Genomic DNA, 23,370 nt, shown 5'->3' with positions numbered 1-23,370 from the left:
TTTCCCTCATGATGTTTGGGCCCTTGTCTCTTTTAAAAGGGTTTTATGCATCAAAACCTACATCTTGACATCAAAATATCATTTTACTAAATGTGACATCAAGGAGCCCTTGCAGAATCAAAGTCAATGGTAATCAGGAGGAAAATTCTCTACTGGTTATTGTCATAACTAGCACAAAGGAAGATGGTTATGGCTGTTGGGAGATCAATCCTCTCAGCCCCTGGATTTCTCTGCAGAATGACTGAGGCCCAAACATCTTCAGCTGTTTCATCAATGGCCAGACCTTATGCCAAAGGAAAGAAGTGGACATGTTGACAATGTTGATGAAAGTTCAGTACCATTTACAATTCCTCAGGTAGAGCAAGAGTCAGCACCCATGTGCAGCAAGATCTGGACAACATTCAAGCTAGGGCTAATAAGTGGAAAATAACATTTATGCTACACAAATGCCAAGCAATGATCAGCTCCAGCAAGACAGAATTTACCTATTAATGTGTGAAATTCAATGGCATTACCATTGCTGAATCCCTCTACCTCTGGGGGGTCGCCACGGACCTGAAACTTATCTGTACTATGAACATAATTACAGTGGCTACAAGAGCACGTTACAGGCTTGAAATTCTAATAATTTAACACTATTTTACTCCTTAAAGCTATTGTGGAAGGGGATTTCTAACTTGCTAATAAGATTTATAGGCAGAATGCAGTCTTTGAGGACAAAGGAATCAATAAAGAGTTAAATGATTATTGGGCAAGCTAACACAGATGGCTTATACATATGTAAATGCAGTAAATGAATCAAAACAAGTAATTATGACATTAAACCAATATGGTGATGTTTTAAACTTATTTCAAATGCACTGTTTACTTTGGGCAAGCTAAATTACCAAAAGGCACGATGGTAAAAGTCAATAGTTTAAAGCCAAAGCTCACGGAACAGGTCAGTCAGCAAGTCTTATCGGCTGGCGGTCCTAAGAGGGAACGCATTATGCAACATTATGAATAGATGTATTCATTGCCCAACACTGAATAGCTATGAACCTGGATGCAGAAACACATGTCTATTCAACATGGCAGTGAGCCAGTGGAAACATCCACTTTGACCTTGTGATAACATCTGCTGTTACCAGGCGACAGGGAGGTAGTTAGTGCCAAAAGGGGCAGCTAAGTCTGGAATCAGATGGGCGAATAAGGTTAGCACCATGCTAGTAAGTATCTTATGGTTGGCTGAAGTACTTACTGGAGGGTCTTAATGACATTACTGTTACTAGAGAGGCGGTGCTCGACAGACTGGAGAGGGGCTGATTGTGGACAAGTCCCCACGACCGAATGGAATGCATCCGAGGGTTCTGAAAGAAATGGCGGAGGTTATAGTGGATGCCTTGGTGGTTATTTTCCAGACGTCGCTGGATTCCGGGGAAGTGCCGGAAGATTGGAAAACGGCTAATGTTACGCCGTTGTTTAAGAAGGGTGCCAGGCAAAAGGCGGGGAATTATAGGCCGGTTAGTTTAACGTCTGTGGTAGGTAAAATGTTAGAATCCGTCATTAAGGATGAAATTGCGAGGCATCTTGAAGGGAATTGCTTGATAGAGCAGACGCAGCACGGTTTCATTAAAGGGAAGTCGTGTCTGACAAATTTACTGGAGTTCTATGAGGATGTGTCTAGGGCAGTGGATAGAGGAGAGCTGGTGGATGTGGTCTTTCTGGATTTTCAGAAGGCGTTTGACAAAGTACCTCATAAGAGGTTATTGCAGAAGGTCGGGGGACATGGAGTTGGGGGTAGGGTGTTAGCATGGATAGAGGATTGGTTGTCAAATAGGAGGCAGAGAGTGGGGGTCAACGGGTGCTATTCGGATTGGCGGATGGTGACTAGTGGGGTGCCCCAGGGGTCGGTGCTGGGGCCTCAGCTTTTTACCATTTCTATAGATGATCTGGAGGAAGGAACCGAGTGTAGGGTGTCGAAATTTGCTGATGACACCAAGATTGGGGGAACGGCAAATTGTGCAGAGGGTGTGGAGAGTCTGCAGAAGGATCTAGATAGGCTGGGCGAATGGGCCAGGAAATGGCAAATGGAATTTAATGTTGGCAAGTGTGAGGTGGTCCACTTTGGTAGGAAGAATGGTAGGAAGGACTATTACTTACGGGGCGAAAAACTGCAGCGGGCGATGGTGCAGAGGGACCTCGGGGTCCTTGTGCATGAGTCGCAAAAACCCAGCTTGCAGGTGCAACAGGTGGTCAGGAAGGCGAATGGGATGCTGGCCTTCATAGCGAGGGGGATTGAATATAAAAGTAGGGAGGTCTTGCTGCAGCTGTATAGGGCATTGGTGAGGCCGCAGCTGGAGTACTGTGTGCAGTTTTGGGCGCTGCACCTGCGCAAAGATATTTTGGCCTTGGAGGGAGTGCAGAGGAGGTTTACTAGGCTGATACCGGAGTTGAGGGGGTTGAGCTATGAGGAGAGGCTGAATAAACTGGGCTTGTACTCGTTAGAGTTTAGAAGAATGAGGGGAGATCTCATTGAGACGTATAAGATGATGAATGGGATGGATAGGATAGAGGTGGAGAGACTCTTCCCGCTCAAAAAAGACAGTAGGACTAGGGGGCACAGCCTCAAGATAAAGGGGGGGGGGCGGTTTAGAACGGAGTTGAGGAGGAACTTCTTCACTCAAAGGGTGGTGAATCTCTGGAATTCTCTGCCCATTGAAGTGGTGGAGGCTGCCTCGCTAAATATTTTTAAGACGCGGGTTGATGGGTTTTTGATAAGAGAGGGGATTAAGGGTTATGGGGAGAGGGCGGGAAAGTGGAACTGTGCCACGACAGATCAGCCATGATCTTATTGAATGGCGGGGCAGGCTCGAAGGGATAGATGGCCTACTCCTGCTCCTATTTCTTATGTTCTTACGTCCTTACTTAACAGAGATCTATATTGATATATAACTGTTAAGTTGAATTGATTTTAAGCTAATGAAAGGCCAAATTATTGATTATGAAAAGGTATTTGACTCTGTAATTCAGTTCTTTCAGACAGGTTACTTCGCTCTGTCCATAGAGTTATTTAACCCTTTGAGAGACTCCAGTCAGATTTACGTTTGTACTGTTTTTATGTTTCATGTTAAATAAATCTGTTATATCTTTTGCACAGAGATATTTGTCTTGTGAGCTTTGAATTGTCTTAGTTTAAGACACAATTGGCCACCTCTCGAAATTTCCCCACAACGATCATCTATAAGGCACAAGTCTGGAATGTGAAGGAATATTCATGCTTGCCAGAACAAGAACAGCTCCAACAACACCCAAGAAACTTGACACCATTCAAGATAAAGCAACCAGATCAACACTCATCCATTAATCATTTAGCGCCCCCAACAACCGGTGCGTAACGGCAGCAGTGTGCACCATCTTATAGATACATTGCAGCTAGTCACTAATGCTTCTTTGACAGCACCTTCCAAATTTGTAGCCTGTATCACTTAGAAGGTAAAGAGCAGTAGGGGCACAGGATCACGATCACTGATAGAAAATTCATTGATTGGTGTTTCCCTGTGGAGGTTTTAACATTTATAAGGTACAACATGGTCCAAAGTTGTTACATTGGTTCCTGCCCAGTAACAAGAGTAGGACTTGGTAGGCCTGTTCTGATCAGCCTTCCAGATCAGTTCAAAGGTCAATGAAGAGCAGTTCAGGTGTCAATCAGAGAAGAGCTTCCAGGCAGCAACAGTGATCTGAGCTGGTTGTGCAGTTGGGGCTCAGGAGCAATCTGGTGGCTCCATGCTGTGGAAAAGATCAGAACCAAAATAAGCCCGAGGTTAAAGCTCAAACTGTGCTGGTAATTAGATGCTTGAGAGCAGACTCCAGATTCCTGGGGAATGCGGTTGTGGGAAAAAAGAAAAATCAATCACTGGAGCAGTCCAAGTCAGAGTTGTTCTGAGGAAGCTCTGAGACTAGATTTTCAAAAGTGCAGAATTGGAATCCATTGTAATGGAGACAGTTTTAATGAGATTTGGTGACTCAGTGTCCCTAACATTTGGGTGGGTTGCTGAGAAATCTGTGGGATTTAACTTGACCACACCTACCATTTAATTTGCATTGTGGGGTATTAATTCATGTGTACCTTATGTTAATTTTGAATGTGTAAGGTGTGTGTGTGTGTGTGTATAGAATACATAGATAGTAAATTGTTTTACTTTTCTAACTTTGTATAATATTTGTACAAAACCCATAGTGGCTTTATTCCAAAGGCAACTGTCTTTAATCACAACCTTTAATAACTTTAAGCAAAATGTTACTGGTCACTAACCAGACCTCCTTCCCACATCCCAGGGTCTGGCCAAGGATCATAACAACCATCTTTAAGGGTCAGTCCAAATCACATACCATCTTGACTTGCAAATATATCTTTACCATTGCTGGATGAAAATCCTGAAACTCCCTAACAATACCATCACCATATGATTCAAAGCTGTAATTCACCATTACCTCCTCAAGGGCAATTAGGGCATGGGTAACAAATGCTTGCCACAATGTCATGATGTGGATATGCCAGCGTTGGACTGGGGTAAACACAGTAAAAAGTCTGACAACACCAGGTTTCAGTCCAACCAATTTATTTGATAGTAAACTCACTAGCTTTCGGGTTAGCCCCTTCGTCAGGTGAATGGAGAGTTCTGGCCCAGCAGGTTAGGTGTAAAGATTCGCATTCTAATCAGTAATCTGTAAACTGTCTGTGCTTTATATGCTCTGTCTGAGGCCTGAACTCTCCATTCACCTGACGAAGGGGCTAACCCGAAAGCTAGTGAGTTTACTATCAAATAAATCGGTTGGACTGAAACCTGGTGTTGTCAGACTTTTTACTGTGTTTGCCACAATGTCAGCATACCATGAACAAATATTTAAACAATTCTATCTCTGATAATCTGTAAAAATATCCTAACTCTGTAGTTTCATTGTTGGATACATGAATGTTTAACATGTTCATCAGAAACACACCTCTATGCAATTTTATCAGAGGCATTAGCTAATCTATTGTTCAATAAGATAATACTTTAGTTGAAATAATCTAGAGGGGAATTTCAAATCCTCTAATAAACCATGATGTAATTCCTGGGGCGAAGTTTTTTTTAAATATTCCAAATGTATTTCTGTACTTTTAGACAAAATTTCAATAATTATTTGCTGTATTTTTACAATATTTTACTGATTTGCTTTCAGATATATCTTGAAGAACAATGCTTGTACTGAATTGCATGAATATTTGGTAAGAGCCAAAGCTGTGAATATAAAATCATTAATGATTAGATTTTGTGCAGATGAAGGTTTACATAATGTGACCTTTGATGGTTTCTACAGTGAGTTTATAAATGGATAGTGGATAGAGGTCAAATGATTGAAAAATGACATTTCTGAAATATGAAAATGCTATATTCTGCAGCACTGTAGCGCATGCCCTTGCAGTGCAGTGTGACTTGTAGCACCGCTCCTTAATAAAGAAGTTGTGAATAAATATAAATCTGATATTGATTTTCAAAAATTGAGATATTTGCACTTTTACCTTGCAACATTTTGTTTTGTATTTGATTCTATTATCTTAATTAGACTTTGTAAAGCAAAACATGCAGTCTGCATTTCATTTCTGTTGACACCAATAATGTTCATATCCTGTGCGTCTCAGCCTCAAGATACTGTTTAACATTTTAAGTTGTAAAAACATCGAATCTATACCCTTAGGTAAATATTTATTCCCCCTTCACTATTGCTATGCTCTTACATTAAATTGCTGGAATTTCTTAGGGATTGCAGGGATTGTTGCCCTTTGAATTGTGCAATGTATCGAAGTAAAATCTGCCTTAATCCTCAATTTACGAATCGATTTTAAAATTACATTCTTTTGCACACCTGATTCATTGGTGTTAAAAATATGCAGAACACTTGTTTATTGTGGTAAAAGTAGGAACATACGTACATGAACATTTTACGCAGAAAATAGTACGCAGACCAGTGTGTTGCTCATTGCCACAGTGCCGCCCATATTAAAATGGAAAATGTATGTAAAATCGGCATGAAAATTGAAACAATCAATTTCAACACCAGTTGATAAATTAGTTGACAAATATTGAAAAAAAATGTAAAATCATAAAAAGAAACGTTTAAAAAATATTACTCCATCACATTAAATTAGGTTCCAAGTAGTATTCAACCAAATCAAGGAATTTAAGTTCTCTGCTGTTAAAAGTTGTATTCATTTTGGCAAACATTAAGCTGTCAGGTCAATGGAAAAGGACGATAGATTAATAAGAAGCCAGATTCCAGAGAAGGCAGTAAGTGAAAACTGGATTTGTGAATCCTACCTCTAGTTAAAGCAATTGGTACTGTTCATTAACTCTTTCAAAAGGTGGCCTAATTGGAAATATGGCTAAAATTATTGAATTGATAGACACTATGGTGGTCAGATATTCTCTAGAATAGCATGGTTCCTGTGCTATTGGGTCTCCTGAGTGTCTTATTTATCAAGGCTAACAGTACAAAGTTAGCAATAGAGATACAAAATAGTTAACTTATCTCATTATGATTATTTGTGCGTACCATATTAAGGATAGAACAAAATCTGTAACGATTTGACAAGATCAATGAAAGAAAAGGCTAATCAATACTCACCATAACCACTGGATGGCGCAGTCTTGAACTGTGTCCTCCTCAGCTCTGGCAGTGGTATCTTTTTGGGGATGTGAAATTAAACTGTCAAATCCAGGAAATTGATAAAGCAATCAAGAGAACTCCAGAGTGTGGTTAATGATGACATTTCAATAAATGAACTTAAATAGACTACAAAACCATAATGCTTCCTAATATCCTTTTCAAGACACATCGTAAAAAGACTGGTAATTAGTTGCAAAGGGCAACAATCTCTGCAAAAATAAATAGTTCCTGGAATCTGAGCTGATTATTGGTAATGAATTTTATATACAAGTCTGCTAGCTGCTGAAATCAAGCAGGTGAAATTGGTCTTCAGTGAAGGGCAAAACTGGTTAAAGTGGCTTGCTACTTGCGGCTGCCTGTTCCACTCTTCTATTGGAGACCAATTTCATTGCTCGATGACTGATACAAATATACTATATCCAATTCTTTTGTAGATTCAAATATATCTTCACTGAATCAATGTTTCTCAAAATTCATAACTAACTCTTGAAGCTAAAGTTTAAGTTTATCCACAATAGTCTCTCCAGAGCCTCAATATTCATTAATGTGGTATGAAAACTCAGCATAATTCACCAAGTGCAAATGAACCTAAATCTCATAAATTTTAAGTACAGAGCCCTTAGTGTTGTACAATATTACCTAGCAGTACTTGCAAGGACTCTCAGGTACCTTATTTTGCTCAGGAACTATTAATATCAGTGACTACACACAAATTCCTTTCTTGTTCTGTTAATCTGATGAATTAAACAGACATGCCTTGGTTTGGCTAGCTCCAAGTGCATAATACAGCACCTCTCCAGATTAAAACACATTTTTGCCATTTATGAGCTGTTTATTAATCTAAGTCATCTCACAAACTACCAATTTCTTTGTTCCAAAATTTACACATTTTGTGCATCATTGCCAAATTTAACTGTGCAATTAATAACAATAAACGATCAGCATAGAACCCTTGGAAAAAAAAGCAAGTCACAGGACTGCAATTCAAACCTTTCCCATCAATGATTACTTACTTTGTACAGTTCTGATATAGTAAAAAAAAATTATTGAACGCTTTTATCTTACCATAAGTTCGGTATGTTTAACCCCTCAAGCCTGCCCTGTCATTCAACAGAATTATGGCTGATCCAACATTCTGCATGTCAACTTTCCTGCCCTTTTTCCATCATTATCGATGATCAAAAATCTCTATCTCAGCCTTAAATATATACAAGGGCACTGCACCATAGCTCTTCGTGACAAGGAGTTCCAGACTGATAACCCTCAAAGAAATTCCTCCTCATTTCATCTTAAAACGAAACCCCTTTATTCTGAGACTATGCCCTCTGGTACTAGACTCTCCTATGAAGAGAAATATCCTCTCAGCATTTACCCTGTCAAACCCCTGAAGTATCCTATATGTTTCAATGAGATCACCTCTCATTCTTCTAAATTTGAATGAATAGAGTTCCAACCTGTTTAATCTTTGCTCAAAGGACAATCTCTTCCTACCGGGATCATCTCAGTGAACATTCTCTGAGCTGCCTCCGATGAAATACTCGCTGAAATTTTACCAGTCTGCCTGCCATAGGAGTTGGAGTAGGTGAGGGGCAGAGCATGGGAGCAAGGTCCATTGACCCCAGCAGGATTTTACAGTTTTGGGATGAGTGAGGCTTTAAAATCTTTCCTTTAATAAAGGGACCAAAACTGCTCACAATTCTCTGTATACAGTCTCACCAGTACCTTGTACAGTTGCAGCAAGACATCCCTACTCTTATACTCCAAACCTCTCGAGATAAGGGCCAACATCCCATTAGCCTTTCTGATTACCTGCTATACCTGTGTTCTACCTTTGTGTTTCCTGTATTTCCAAAATAATACAAAACATCCTTGGGTTCCAGCTTTCTGCAGTTTTTCTCTATTTAAATAATACTGTTCTTTGTTCTCCCTCCCAAAATGAACAACTTCACATTTTCCCACTTTATACTCCATTTGCCAAGTTTTTGCCCATTTACTTAACCTATTAATATTTCTTTGTAAACTGTTTATATCTCTCTTGCAACTTGCTTTTCCACCTATTTTTGTGTCATCTATAAAGTTGGCCATAGTACATTTGATTCCTTCCTCCAAGTCATTTATATTGTAAACAGTTGCAGTCCCAGCACTGATCCCTGTAGAACCCTGATGGTTACAGGTCACCAATCTACAAAAGAACCCCTTATGCCCACTTGTTGTTTCCTGCCCATTAGCCAATTCTCTATCCATGTCAGTATACTATCTCTAACTCTTATCTTGTGACTTAACTTTTTGTGAGGTACCTTGTTAAATGCCTTCTGGAAATCCAAACATAACTTATCTACCGGTTCCCCTCTATCCTTTTATGCTGATCAGGATGACTACGCAAGATAAATCAACAGTAAGGGGACCACAGTTATTAGTTGTCTGCTGCATTCTCCATGGCAATCTACCAGAGTCCACTTGCCAACCAATCAGCACTCTCTTCTTTTGCAGTATAAATTGTTGACACCTGACTGTTGGTTTATCTTGCACAGCTGCCCTGATGAGTGCAAGATTAAAAGCTTTGATAGCATATCTTTTTCAGCAATATTCAAGTTCTGTAGTACCAAATGTCTATTTATAAATCTTTCCTGTATTTCCAAAGTAATACAAGACATTCATTTTCTGTCCCCCCTCCCCTCAGTAGCCAGATACACAAAAGATTTTCAGAGGCTGTGGATCTAAGTAAACAATATTCATGTTGTGATGAAAGGTGATTGACCTAAAATGTTCCCGGTTTCTCTCACCAAAGATACTGCTAAATCTACTGAGTATTTCCAGCATTTTCTATTTTTATTGAAAAATATTTCTCCTGGACTTCTTTCATCTACTAGTCGTATTTGTTTAAGTAATAACTATGGTAGTGAGGCATCACTTCCTTCTATTGTTGTATTAGGCACCTTCAATAAGAGCACTTCGCCTAGATTTTTTTTATTACCATGTATAATGCTTTCAAATATCTTCCCTACAGCTGAAATTAAGCTTATAGTTCAAAGGCTCAGATGTCTTTCCTTTTTTTTAATCTAACATGGCCATATATAATACAACTATAGCTCCCTTATTCTTCTGTTCAAGAGACCATCTACCCCGCTAACAATATTTTTCATTCTAATTCTAGAGAAATATAAAATGACACCATTATACTTGAGTGCACTCACTGGACCAAATGGTTTTCTCATTCCATGTTTTCTTAAATAAACGGATTGCGGTGACATAAGTTGTGCAGAGGGCAAGTATATGTAACTAGGTATGGAATTCAGACACTTCGCCAAAATTAAGTTCACTGGAAAAATAAACTACTGTGATGATAAAAAAGTGTGAAGGCTGGATGAAAATGAGAAAAATATTTATAATTCTAGAATAGTAACAATCTAGGGAACACAAGCAATGAGGCATAATACAGAATTCAATTACAGAAATAACTTAATTGGTCAGGCCTCTATTAGTGACCACGAATGCAAATCATTTTGTACACTTAATTATGAAATGACACACTAAATGGTTTCAATATCACATTTGTGTGTAGTTTAGTGAATTATGTGCTTATACAAGATACCAATATATCCTTTGACCTTTCAGAATATAGAATTCAGTACAAGTTAATTGGCTTATTTTGATGGTTCAAAACTGTAAACTACAATCCTAGGATGACAGAATGTTCAATGTTCACAAGCTGTTTACAAATAACTGATGTTAAAGACTCTCAGTTGATGTTTATCTGAGGTAAACAATTGCCACCCAATGGCTGATATATTTACATTTGGAAGCAACTAAAGAAACTGGATGGTCAGTTCCACAACAATAATCTAGGAGTCTTTGGAGCTTAACTGACATTCAATAATCAATAACTACAGAAAAGTGACATATTATTTTCATTTGTTACAGCTTTCATTGCATTTTTTTGTGTTTGAGTTCAACTATGTATGATTATACTATTACTAATTACTATCAATTTCATCATCATCATCTATTTGTAGGGTATTGTGAGAACTGGAAATCATGAGCAACTTCTCTCTCTTTGTATACTGTCTCTGCACACACCTTTGAAGTTTATCCCCCTTTTGTTCATTGCTTGGCATTATACTTTCTTGTATGATGCCTTTATTAAGACTCCTTGTACAATCATCACTCGACTTGTCTATGGCTTCTGGTAGTACAAGAGTAGACTCAAAAGAGTCCTCATCACCTAACTTTATGTAGCCCTTACTGTTGGTGCAATCTGAATTTGTGCAGCTTGGATCTATCCCTTCATCCTGTGTCATGGATGTGGAAGGATAGTCGTCAAGATTCGTAAGTTTAGAGTGAATCGATAAAGTGTGGAGGGAAAGGTTGGATCCTGTCTTCTGAAGTGGAACAGGAGAAACCTGGGATACTTGAGAAGAGGAATTTTGTGAGCTTTTGTTAGATACCAACTGGTTGCCATTTAACCATGAGGTATTTGAAGTCTCTGTTTCTGTGCTCTGGTTATTTTCTCCAAGGTGATCGCTGCTTATGGTTACATCTGCTGAAATAGATTCAATTGTTTCAATCTCATCAGAGGCAAAATGATCAGGTGCTTGTTGAGTTTCATTACATTTTTCTGAAGTTTGTGTTTCGTTCTCATTTTTCCCATATCTGGCGACGCCTTCTTCCAGGACACAGTTGTTCAGTTTGATGACAGGCAGTGTGAATGCACTAATGGAAGAAGTGACAATTGACTTAGCTCCACACATCTGGGGCATTTGGGTTCTATCATTCATTTTGATTCTGTCTCTGCAAATACTGTAGACAGTATCGGAGAACGTCTTACTATCTTTGGGGATTTGTTGCTGCAAGTTTGCTACAAAATCGCAGTGCTTTTTACCAACATTTTCTTTTGGATCCATTGGCTTCACAGTATTACCTTGAGGTGTCCGCCAGGTACTTTTGGCCAACATTGTTGCACAAAAAGAATCAGGCGATTTGAGATTATCCATGCTTTTGGACTGCACATAGTTGACAAAACCATTAAGTGGCCCACAATCTTTTGTCCTCAAATTGTGCACATCTATAACTGTAGAATAGATGTCTCGTATATTAATTATCTTAGTTTTCTTGTCTCTATTTTCATGAAGAACTGTGTTGGCACAGATAAACAAAAATATACCAATTCCCATAATGAGAGGTCCTAAAACCTTCAGTTTTTCAGAATGTAAGTAGCTGGCTAAAAAATTAGAAATAATCTCTAGTGTAGTCTCTAAACTAGTGGTATTAGTAGTATTGTAAGATTGGACCTTAATAGTCTCAAAAATGTCAGTGCCCTTAGGCCAGTATCCCATCACTGTCATTGCTATCCCTATCAACAACACCAGGATTCCAAATGCAGCAATCAGTCCAGAAATGGAGAATAGCTTCAATTTGCCTTTCACCACCACCACATCACTCTTGCATTTCTTTTTTGCTTTCCTTTTGCGTTTTTTAACGTGATTACGCGCTCGAAAGGAATCTTGTCTCCTGGCTGAAATACGGAGAAGCCCTCCTGTTGCTATCATGATAAATCCACTTATCAGCTATATCTGAAAAAAAACCAAAACAACAATTTAAGGAATGCAAACAGAAAGAACAACATGTATAATTATTAAAAGGTGACTAAATCTAATTCATAGCTGGTGAGCTGAAATATCACTCTTGTAAGCAATTCAAATTTTAGAAGTTAATTGCCAGGAAGCAACAGTGACTGACACAAATAATATTTGGTCAGTTTATGCAGCATTTATCATCACTTCAGCAGCATTGGACAAATTCTAGCAGATCTCAGAATTTTTATGGCACTTCTTTAAGAATTGGATAGTCTTCATTCAAATAGCAACATGGGTTCAGCATTAACTCTTGTTTATTATGAATAGGAGTTAATGATTACTATTCAAACAAAGGGCATTATAAGTCCACCATTTACAGCAGTAAATTCTGCACAGTAAAATGTCACAGAGAAAGCAGCATTTTAAAATTCCAACTTCAGGTGCACAAAATATCACATTTGTTGATAGGACTGATTATAAAATGGAGGAATGAGAAACAAGTTTGGAGAGTTTGTTTCAAAAAGTAGCTAAGCACAATAAATAATGGCCCTTGTTACATAACTCGCTTTTCCAGCAGTAAATACTGATGTAGCTGAATGAATGAGATGGTTGCAGGTTTTAGCAATAGAAAGATTGCCTATCGGGTCACACCAAGTAGTAATTACAGTGATTGCAAGAGCCATAGACTAATTTTGTTTTGCAATTCTCCATCAAACAAATGACAAATCACGATTAAAAAAAATACATAATTTGAAGTCATATGCCCTGGTTTTAACCCCCATAACTGAAAAGAACAGGACATGTGTGTGATATTATAAAATATGGACAGTGCGTTAATTTTCCCATTTCCTACCAAAATCCCTTCCACTATCTATTTAATTTCTGGTTTTCAGGAGGTATGTGAGGCACAGTCAAGTTATTATGTATCAGCACTTTACAGGGAGGTTTGCTAAACATCAGAATTGTTCAAGATATTTAACTGCCTTGCTCTTTCATATAAACATCAGGTTTGAAGTGATGATTTTTCAGCAGACATGATTTTAACAAGTATCATACAGATCAATATAATTATTACTGACCAGTGATTTAGTTAAATATTTTCAACAATTCATATTTAGGCTTTGGGTTTCTCCATAAAGCACTAATTCAAAATCAGTTTTTTTAACATTTCACTTAATATCCTTACCCAATTTTAGAATTTAAACAGTTAAACGAAAACTGTGTTTATTGTGAGGTAAACAGTTCCTTTTGTGAAGCACCAAGTGTTGAAGTGGTTAACTCATTGCTGAGTCACCTCTGGGGACATGAAGCTGAATTCCTATAGGAGAGTTAAAATTGTCCACTGGTGATAAAAATCCTACATCAATTGGATTTGTGCAGTCACACAGGCTCTCACTCAGTTAGGGTCTACAGCTTATTTGCCCACCATGTGGCCACTGAGAGCCAACTTCTAGATTTAAATCTGCTGGCAGCAAGGACCCCCATCCAAAGCGAGCAGGAACCTTCTGCATATGTTCGCTTCCTAGGTGCATTGAGACAATCTCACTTAACTAGCTACCTGAGCAGGAAGCCACAGTGAGGTAAGGGGCGGCTCTGGACTTGGTTTTAAGGAATAAATCTGGGGAGGTGAACCAGTGGAAAGAATTTTAGTGATGGTGATCACAACTAAGTTAGATTTGGATAGAAATGGAAAAGGATGAAGACAGACCAACAGGAAATGTTTTCAACTGGGGAAAGGCTGATTTTACTAAACTGGGGAATAATTTGCCAAAAGTGGACTGGAATGGTCAGCCTTTGAAGGTAAATCAGTGTCAGAACAGTGGGAAACCTTCAAGAAGGAATTAAGGAGGATTTAAAATTGATATGTTGCACAAGAAAAGGGTATGGATTCATGACTTTAGAGGCCGCAGGATATCAAAGAACATCTCGAGTCGAATAAAGCAAAAAATATTCGGAATATGCCAATAGTTCTTTATTGCAGAAACCTCACAGGACTACAGAAAATACAGCGGGTGAAATTTTTAAAAGGAAAGCAAGGAAAGAATTTGAAAAAATATTGGCAAGTAAAATCAAGGAAAAGTAAAAAGTATTTCATTTATACAGAAAGCACAAGAGGGTAACTGAGCCCCACTTAATGTCCAAAATGGTAATTTGTGTGTGGAAGTAGAAGTCATGGCTCTTAATGAATGCTTGGCATCTCTTTTCACAAAAGAGCCATGATGTGGACTGGGGTAGGCACAGTAAGAAATTCCACAACACCAGGTTAAAATCCAACAGGTTTATTTGGTAGCATGAGCTTTCGGAGCGCTGCCCCTTCAAGTGAGACTCAAAAAAGAGGGTACTTCACAAAAGAGGGTACAGCAGACATTGTGGTTGAGGAGGAACGGGAATTATTGGATTGGATAAACATATGGAGGAAATGTCCATTAAACTGGATAAATCATTGGCATGGATGAAATATATCCCAGGCTGCTAAGGGCAGCAAGGAAAGGAATTGCAGAAACTCTGACCATTATTTTCCAGTATTCTCGGCTATGGCATGGTGCCAGAGGACTGCTAACTTTGTGTAATTGCTTAAAGGAAGCAGTAACCCAAGTAATTACAAGCCAGTCAGTCTAAAGTTATAAGTGGTCAAATTACTGGAAACAATAATATTTGTCATTGTCTTAGATTAATCGCTTTTCTAAACAGTCAGCATGGATTGGTTAAGGGATTGTTGTGTCTGACTAACTTGACTGAGGTTTCTGAGGAAGTAATAAACTAACAAAAAGGGTGGAGTGAGGGTAGTACATGGGATTTTTGCAAGTCTTTTAATAAGGTGCAACGTGACAAATTTGTCAGAAAATTATAAATTCATGGAATCCAAGCGAAAATGGCAAGTTGGCTCCAAAATTGCTTCGGTCAACGTGTATTTTTTTCTGACTGGAAAGCTGTTTTCACTGGGGTTTTGCAAAACTTATTAGTTGCTGTTAATGGTATATATCAACAACTTAACTCAGAAGTTTGCATTTTATACCAAAATCAACCATGTTGTTGACAGTGATGAAAACTGTAGACTGCAGGAAAACATCAATTGATTTTTAGGTGGAACAGAAAAAAATGACAAATGGAATACACAATAAATGGTCAGATACTGAGAAGAGTAAATGGACATAGAAGTGTCTATATTAGGGTGTTCAGGACTGAAAGGGTCAATGTGAGGCTAGGAAGCAGTACTGCCTATATAAAGGGTCTCACATGACAAGGACCCTCGTAGTCATCTGAATGGCTAATGGCTTGGACTAAAGAAGCCTACGGTCTTCTATATCTGTACATAGTTGTGCTCTACAATAAATAGTTAATGTTCAAACTTAATATCTCTGAGCATCTTCAGTAAACAACCACACAACATACAATATTGTGCAGCAGATAAAGAATGCTAACAACTCCAAAAACAAAAATTGAAAAATATGCACCAAAATTAGAAATGGCCAGAAAATCTCCATAATAGACATGGGTTGGGATTTTCCAGCTATTCACACCGGCAGGATCTTCTAGTCCTGCTGATGGCACACTGTCATGGGTTTCCCTGCAGCATGTGGTGCAGTCAGTGGGAAATCTCATTCACAGGTCTTGCTGCTGATGAACAGTACGCCACCTCCTGCCACAAGGAGAGGAGAAAACCCTCCCCATGGAGTCTGAAAGACATAAAAGAAGTCAACTGTGCAACTCAAGAAGGACTCCATCATAGCACATGGAGGTTCATTGAAAATCTTGATAAAAATTCAGTCAAAGAACTTTGCAACAATTGAGGAAGGATGAGCAAACTTTAAAAAAAAGACTTAAAAAGTGCTTCTAAACAAAGAGCAGCTACCAGGCAGCACTGAGAGAGAATTCATTTTTAAGATTGCAGGTTGAAATATACCACAGCCCATGTCCAGGGACAGCAGCATAACGCACGACAACTTCATGGTTAAAAAAAAAATCAGCTGCTAAATTCTATATTCCATTAAGAAAGTAACTAAGTGGCCTTAATAATTAGATAATTTTTCGAGAATGTTTGAACCGGCTCAGTAACCGCGGTGTGCGTGTGTGTGTGTGTGTGTGTGTGTGTGTGTGTGTGTGTGTGTGTGTGTGTGTGTATATCTGAAGAACTCCGCGCAGGAAAACTCAATTATTGCAGCACTATTTAAAAACTTTAAGGGAAGCCTTTCCTGAGCTGAAAACAGCATTACATTCAAAATTTACTTGCCCAGAATCACTTGGGCAGATGGAAGCACCAGGCTAGGCATAGAATTAGGCACTACAGGGAAGGAGTTTTTAAAAAATACAGTATTGCATCAGGATTAAATAATAAATCAGAGATTGAACAAGCCAATATATTTTTATATTCAGCTGATTAAATTGCTGATAATGTAATAACCAGAAAACGCATTCATAAATTATCCAACAATTTGAAGAGGTCATAGAAATCTTTGAGAATTATATTAACCATTCGAGAAACAAAACTTTGAAACAGCAAAGTTTAACAGAAATGTCCAATACCCTGGACAACCTGCAGACTCTTTCATCAATGATTTGTCTCAGTTAGCTGAAGACAGTGACTGCGGTGATGTTAAGTTCAAGTTGATACAAGGCAGCAAAAGGAGTTGGGTGACTGACAATACCCCTTCAGTCCAAAGAAGATCCAACTCTGGAGGAGACAATACAGATTGTCTGACAATTTGAGGTCTGTCAGCAAAAATACATCCTTATTAGGAGTGGAAGATAAATCATGGTGCAGCTCATTAAACAACAAAATGTGAATGACCCTCCAGGGAAAAGACTGTAAGTAATCAAAACTCTGATAACAGTAAACCAAGTAAGAAGTTCAATTCAGCCACCTCATACACCAGCACTTCTTAATGTGTTTAACGCAGTCCAACGCCGGCATCTCCACAGCAAAAGTAAACCAAGCCAACACTGTGGCATCAAGAAACCTCACAGGCACGAACAGTATCCTACAAACATGGCAGAATGCTTCCAATGTGGGACACTAGGAAAATGTGCAGATCAAAAGTCTTGAAACATGCAGAGGACACCAGCAAATCTTTGCACAAAAAGCCAAAAACAAAATAGAAGAGTCACACAAAGAAGAAGGACAATGTTTCATCTGTGAGATTAAAGATTCCAGATGTAACTTCTAAAATGCTAACAATTGCATCAATGGACATATTACTAATTTTAAATTAGACAAGGAGCAAGTGTGACTGCCCTGTCCAATAAAGAACTACAGTTAATTACGTTTCGGCTGTCGACAATAGACACCCCATTATGAAGCATGAGAGGGGTCAGATTACCAGTTGTAGGCATACTTCTAAAACCACAGCAATACAGGGGCAAGCAGATACTGGAGACATGATTCTCAATCAAGAAGTTGAGTTGAGCCATCCGTGTTGCCCTCAACCTCATCAAAACAAGTTTATTGTCTTGTCAAGGAGGAGTATATCATTTTGGACAACCTCAAACCCATTTAACAGTTGCGATAACCTCAACAGGAATTTCAGTGCAGAATATTTGACTCTCTTTGCTGAGGCAGTTAATTCAGCCCTTTCCTAAAGACTCAAGTACTCAGCTGGAGCAATGAGCTCCTGAGTGCAATCATAACTGTTCATCACCCACAAATTGCCAGCAAGGATCAAAATGACAACACAGGTGATAGGAAATGTTGGTACAGTCTCACATTCATCTGTCATTGTTGACCCTGGTGGCCCAGTCTGAAAATACCCAACTGAACTAGAAACAAAACAGAATCAAATACGTTAGAAAATGCTGACTTTCCTACCACATCAGGTTGCTGCAGTTGGAAAGACAGCAAGACATTAATTAAATGCCTTCGTCACCTCAGAAAAACCACAATCCAGGGTTTCCAAAACCTCAAGAACGAGGAGCTAAATGGAGTCATCATTCTAAAAGGCAAAGCATGGCGGACAAAATTGTCAAAAAAGAACTAGTTTCAATTCAATGAACAAGGATAAACACAGCCAACATAAAGAAAAGGATAAACCCATGGCGTTTGACCATGAAAAGAACATTCTTGAGAGAGAACAGCAAGGAGAAAAAGAAAATAGATTAAGTGTTGAATTTCAAACAAACAAAACATCAAATACTGCAGCTTCTACAGATGAATAGCCAAGTCAAAGCAAAGAAATACAAGTCAAAACTACAAATCCTCCACGCTTCAAAAGAACACCATCAGGGGGACTTAGGAAACCTCAGAAACTGGGATACAATGGCCATCCTTACTTAATATTTGCAAATTGGAATTCAACAAAATGGTACAAAGGCAATGTATTCAATTATGAGATGCAAATCACCAGTCCCATTGTGTCTATGCTTATGTCATCAGATACCATTTGTCTGGAAAATGGGAACACCTTTACTGTGATCACAAGACAGAAACCGGCTTACTGTAGAAACACCATACCAAGTCACACCTTGAGCAACCCAAGGTCAGTCTGTTTAAGAGTTAGAGACTATAGAGGGAACAAATCCACCACAGAAGAAAAAAGGATGAACCCTGCCTAGGCATTCACCACAGGCAGAGAAGTATAGTTATTCTTTTACCCGGAAATTACACCTTCACAAATGAAATCTTAATTACAACTTTAGCTGGAGCAAATCCAGAGGCTTGCTGTTTCACGGAGTAAGTTCATCATCAGAAAACTTACAATCTCCATTGCCTTCAGTGAACTAAGAGGAAATCCTCAAGGCTGCAGTGCGCTATGATCTTGAGAATTAATAAAAGTGACTTTTCAGACTCTAAGAAATCTAAGTTCATGCAACATCTTTGCATCTTGTGTGTGAACGAGTAAGTAGGTGCTGTTGCAGGTACATTTCAAACATTGAAAATATTCTTTTGGGTGGCACAGTGGTTAGCACTGCTGCCTCAAAGCTCCAGGGACCTGGGTTTGATTCCCAGCTTGGGTGACTGTCTGTGTGCAGTTTGTATGTTTTCTGCGTGTCTGTGTGGGTTTCCTCCCACACTCCAAAGATGTGCGGGTTAGGTGCATTGGTCATGCTAAATTGCCCCTTAGTGTCCTATGATGCATAGGTTAGAAGTATTAACAGGGTAAATATGTGGGGTTACAGGGATAGGGCCTGGATGGGATTGTTGTTGGTGCTGATGCTTCGGGCCAAATGGCCTCTTCTGCACTGTAGGGATTCTATGAATTTAAATGTACAAGAAAGCCTTTCTTGTATCTTTTCTTTTGAGTCATGGCACTCAAGGGTTAAAACATTACATTCTTTCAAACACATCGTGTTACAGTTAGTCCGGATGTAAACAAAGGGGGAACCATCCTCCCATCTCTGCTCGGTTTGTAACAGTAATAGTTTGATGATGTGACTTAGTCTGCACAAAGATCATGTGGTTTTCACTCTAACTATGGATAGATGCATTACGTGACAGGTAGATTGATGAGGACAAGGTCAAGTACATTTTTCTGTTGTATTGGTTCTCTCACCACCCGCTGCAACCTAGTCCGACAGCTACAGTATGTCCTTCAAGATTCTGCCTGACCAGTCAAGTAGTGGTACCACCAAGCCACTGAATCTCCTACCCACAACATGTTCTGTATGTTTGCTACCCACTGTGCTTCTAAATAGGGTTCAACATGATAGAAAATGAATTAATCGGCTGAGGAAGGTTAGTAGGTGACAATTAGAGTATGTCTGCTTGCCAATGTTTGACCTGAATGATAAGAGTCATGAGATCAAGAGTCAAAGTTGAACATTTTCAGGGCACTCTCTTCTGATGTTGATCACTGTGTCATCACCTCTGGTGGGTCTGTCCTTTCAACGGAGATGTCTGGAACATTGGTTAATAGGTATGATTTTATGGATTTAAACATGTTGGACTGTTGCTTGATTAGTCTATGGGATATCTCTTCCAATTTTGGCACAAGTCTCCAGATGTCAGTAAAGAGGACTTGCAGGGCCAACTGTGTTGGGTGTGCCTTTCCCTTGTTCATCTAGGCTGATGCTAGATGATCCATCCAGTTTTTTTAATACACTTTTTCACTGTGATTTGACACAACTGAATGGCTTACTTGGCCATTGCTATGGGTCATAGAGATATATAACACGGAAACAGGTCTTCGGCCCAACTCGTCAATGCTGACCAGGTTTTCTAACTGAACCAGTCCCATTTACCCAAGTTTGGACCATATCCCCTAAACCTCTTTTATCCACGTACCTGTCAAAATGTCTTTTCAGGAGACATGTATTGGCCAGACCAGGTAAGTATAACAGATTTTCTTCCCAGGAGGAAGTGAACTAGAAGAGGGTTTGCCAATTTGAAAACAAGGATGAGAATTTTAAAATGTAGTCATGCAGAACAATTGAGATTTAATCAGCTTTTCTTAATATTAATCCAGCAAAGGCAAACTTGTTTATCATCATTATTTTTCACTGCCACCAATGGTAAAACGAATTAAGAATTCTTTCCAGGTTGTACGTTCAAACATACATCCAATCTGACTGCATGCCAAACTTCACTTCCATGTAAAATACACAAAAGGGGAGAGTCTAATACCTTCACAGATTGGTAATAGCAAACCAAGAAACATTAACAGCACATGCACAGAAAAAACAACTTATATTGGGCATTTAACTTAATAAAATTAGATGCTTTACAGGAGGATTATGAAACAAAGTGTGATACCAAGTTACATAAGAAGATAGGTCAGACCACCAAAAGCTTGTTCAAGGGATAGATTTTAAGGAATGTCACAGAATCCTTACAGTGCAGAAAGAAGCTATTTGGCCCATTGTACCTGCACTGACAATAATCCTACCAGGTCCTATCCCTGTATAAAGAATAAAGAACAAAGAAAATTACAGCACAGGAACAGGCCCTTCAGCCTTCTAAGTCTGCACCGACCATGCTGCCTGGCTGAACTAAAACCTTCTACCCTTCTGGGGACCATGTAATGCCATGTATTTATCCTGCTGGTCCACCTGAGGGGCAATTTAGCCTGGCCAATTAACCAACCCACACATCTTTGGACTGTGGGAGGAAACCCATGCAGATACAGGGAGAACGTGCAACTTCACACAGACAGTCACCCAAAGCCAAAATCCGAGTTCAATTGTGAGGCTGAAGTGCTATCCACTGTGGCACCACACCACCCAAGTGTCCTAACAGAAAAAAACAAAGTAGAGATGTGGAGGAGGCAAGTTCCAGAGCTTGGGTCCAAGCAGGGTCACTAATCGTCGAATTATGAACTTAAAGGATGAGCAAGAATCCAAAATCAGATGAACAGATATCAGGGACAGAAAGATTACAGAGATAGGGAGGTGCAAGCCACGGAGGGATTTCAAAACAAAGATGATAATTTTAAAATCAAGATGTTGCTTGAATGAAAGCCATTATATCAACAAGCATAGGGTGTTTGAGTTTTGGATGTCCTCAAGTTTAGAGGATAGAGTGTGGGAGACCAATCAGGACCACACTGGAATTTGAAAATATGAACATGTCCTTGATGTAACTGATTGAGGACAGATTCCACCCTATAATTGAGGCTCCAATTTCATTTAAGAGTGGCAGGCGAGTGCAATTTGCTGAATCAAGGCCTCAAGAATGGGCTCGTACAGCTGCCAGAAAAATAAGCTGTGGGGATGGGGAAGAAGGGTCAGGATTGCAGTGTGGGGTTCCAGACAGCAGCATTCTAGATTTTCTACATTTTAGAATAGGTGTTTACAGAGGTAATTTGACAGTCATCTTTGGAAGCCTCTTCAATTCCATTGCGTGTAGAACTATATGAGACAGCACAAAGCATGGTCTGAGCAGTTTTGCACTAAAATGGTAATCAAGGTCATATTTGCAACATAGGTTCTTTATTTCCATTATAAAAAAAATACTTATATCACTTGAAACTGATAGATGTTTTGGACACTCTGTGGTAGCCTCTTTATCATGGATATTAATTTGACAATAAGACAGTCAATCCCATTTTGAAATCATTGCTACTCTTTTAAATTCCAGCAAAGCCAATGAAAATCAACCACATTATGTTTCAATTATAACTGCCCATGTGTTTTACTTGAAATGGAGAAATGCAATACTTGTGATTCCTTGACATAACACAAGGCCTGTAAGTTACTGGATCATAGTTTCATTAAATATCTTATAGTGTAAACCTGCAGCAACAGTACAATTTCAGACAGAATGCTCCAAAAAATATTGCCACATTTCAGTTACATTTGGTATTTCATAGTTATTTCAATAAAAAATTAATTAAAAATTGTTTACTTAAATATCACTTCTATCCTCCAACCCTAATCTCTGGTCACAATTTACTTTCATACTGGTCTTGGCCAGTCACTAATATAAAAACGCTCTATCAGGTTCTTTCCTATAGTTGGAGGCAGATCTAGAAACCAATGGTGTTGGGAAATTGATTTCGCGTACAATTGCCAAACTACCCATTCCAATTGCCTTAGACTAATGATCCCCAGGGAAGGGAATCTATTCACTTGTAACTTCAATCCCACAATGTATGAATGTTTCATAATGCCCTCAGAATGACTAGAACTTGGTGAAAACACTGCAACAATTATTTTTAAAAATAATTGAAATAAAATCATTAAGAATTGCATTTACTTTCTTACTCAATTTTTGGAACCTAAAGTATCCAAGGTACGAGAGTTATCAAACTACAACACTACAATATCCATATTCAACTAGGTCCAGAAATTATGGATGCCAGAGATTAAAAAAAGACTAAACTATAATACCGTGACAAACTGACTCCAATCTGAAATAATGAACGAACCAAGTTGAAAAGAACACAATCTGTTACATGCAACTGCTGTTATCTTCAGCATCTTAGAAATTATGCTTTTACAATTCATAGAAAAATGACTGAAGTAAGAATCAGCATTCCATTTTAATATTGACAACAGATATGGGTCATTAATAAACATTAATCAATGCAAGTTATTAACAAATCTACAAAACTGATATCTATATTACATAACATAGTAAAATCTAAATATTACTTTTAAACTAAAATGAAAAAACACATAAGTAGAAAATAAAACAATCTGCAATTTTACAATGGCATCACATAATTGAGTTCAAATA

The 23,370-nt window shown here is 38.7% G+C and overlaps 1 protein-coding gene across 2 annotated transcripts in view; it reads right to left on the bottom strand.

Annotated features, from left to right (window-relative positions):
* Positions 1–10,055: 10,055 nt before the first annotated feature.
* The window catches only part of tmem200ca (transmembrane protein 200C, genome duplicate a), a 32,033-nt gene continuing 18,718 nt past the window's right edge, over positions 10,056–23,370 (bottom strand). For both annotated transcript variants that reach the window (XM_080194872.1, XM_080194873.1), the window contains exon 2: positions 10,056–12,260. In XM_080194872.1, coding sequence (XP_080050998.1) covers positions 10,665–12,236 — 1,572 coding nt within the window. In that variant the 5' untranslated portion in view covers positions 12,237–12,260 and the 3' untranslated portion in view covers positions 10,056–10,664. The remainder of the gene's footprint in view (positions 12,261–23,370) is intronic.

The sequence above is a fragment of the Carcharhinus amblyrhynchos genome, chromosome 8 (assembly GCF_965287045.1).
Source record: "Carcharhinus amblyrhynchos chromosome 8, sCarAmb.v2.hapA, whole genome shotgun sequence".
Classification (NCBI taxonomy): domain Eukaryota; kingdom Metazoa; phylum Chordata; class Chondrichthyes; order Carcharhiniformes; family Carcharhinidae; genus Carcharhinus; species Carcharhinus amblyrhynchos.
The sequence above is the reverse complement of the archived record's forward strand: the minus strand, read 5'-3'. Positions and strand labels throughout refer to the sequence as shown.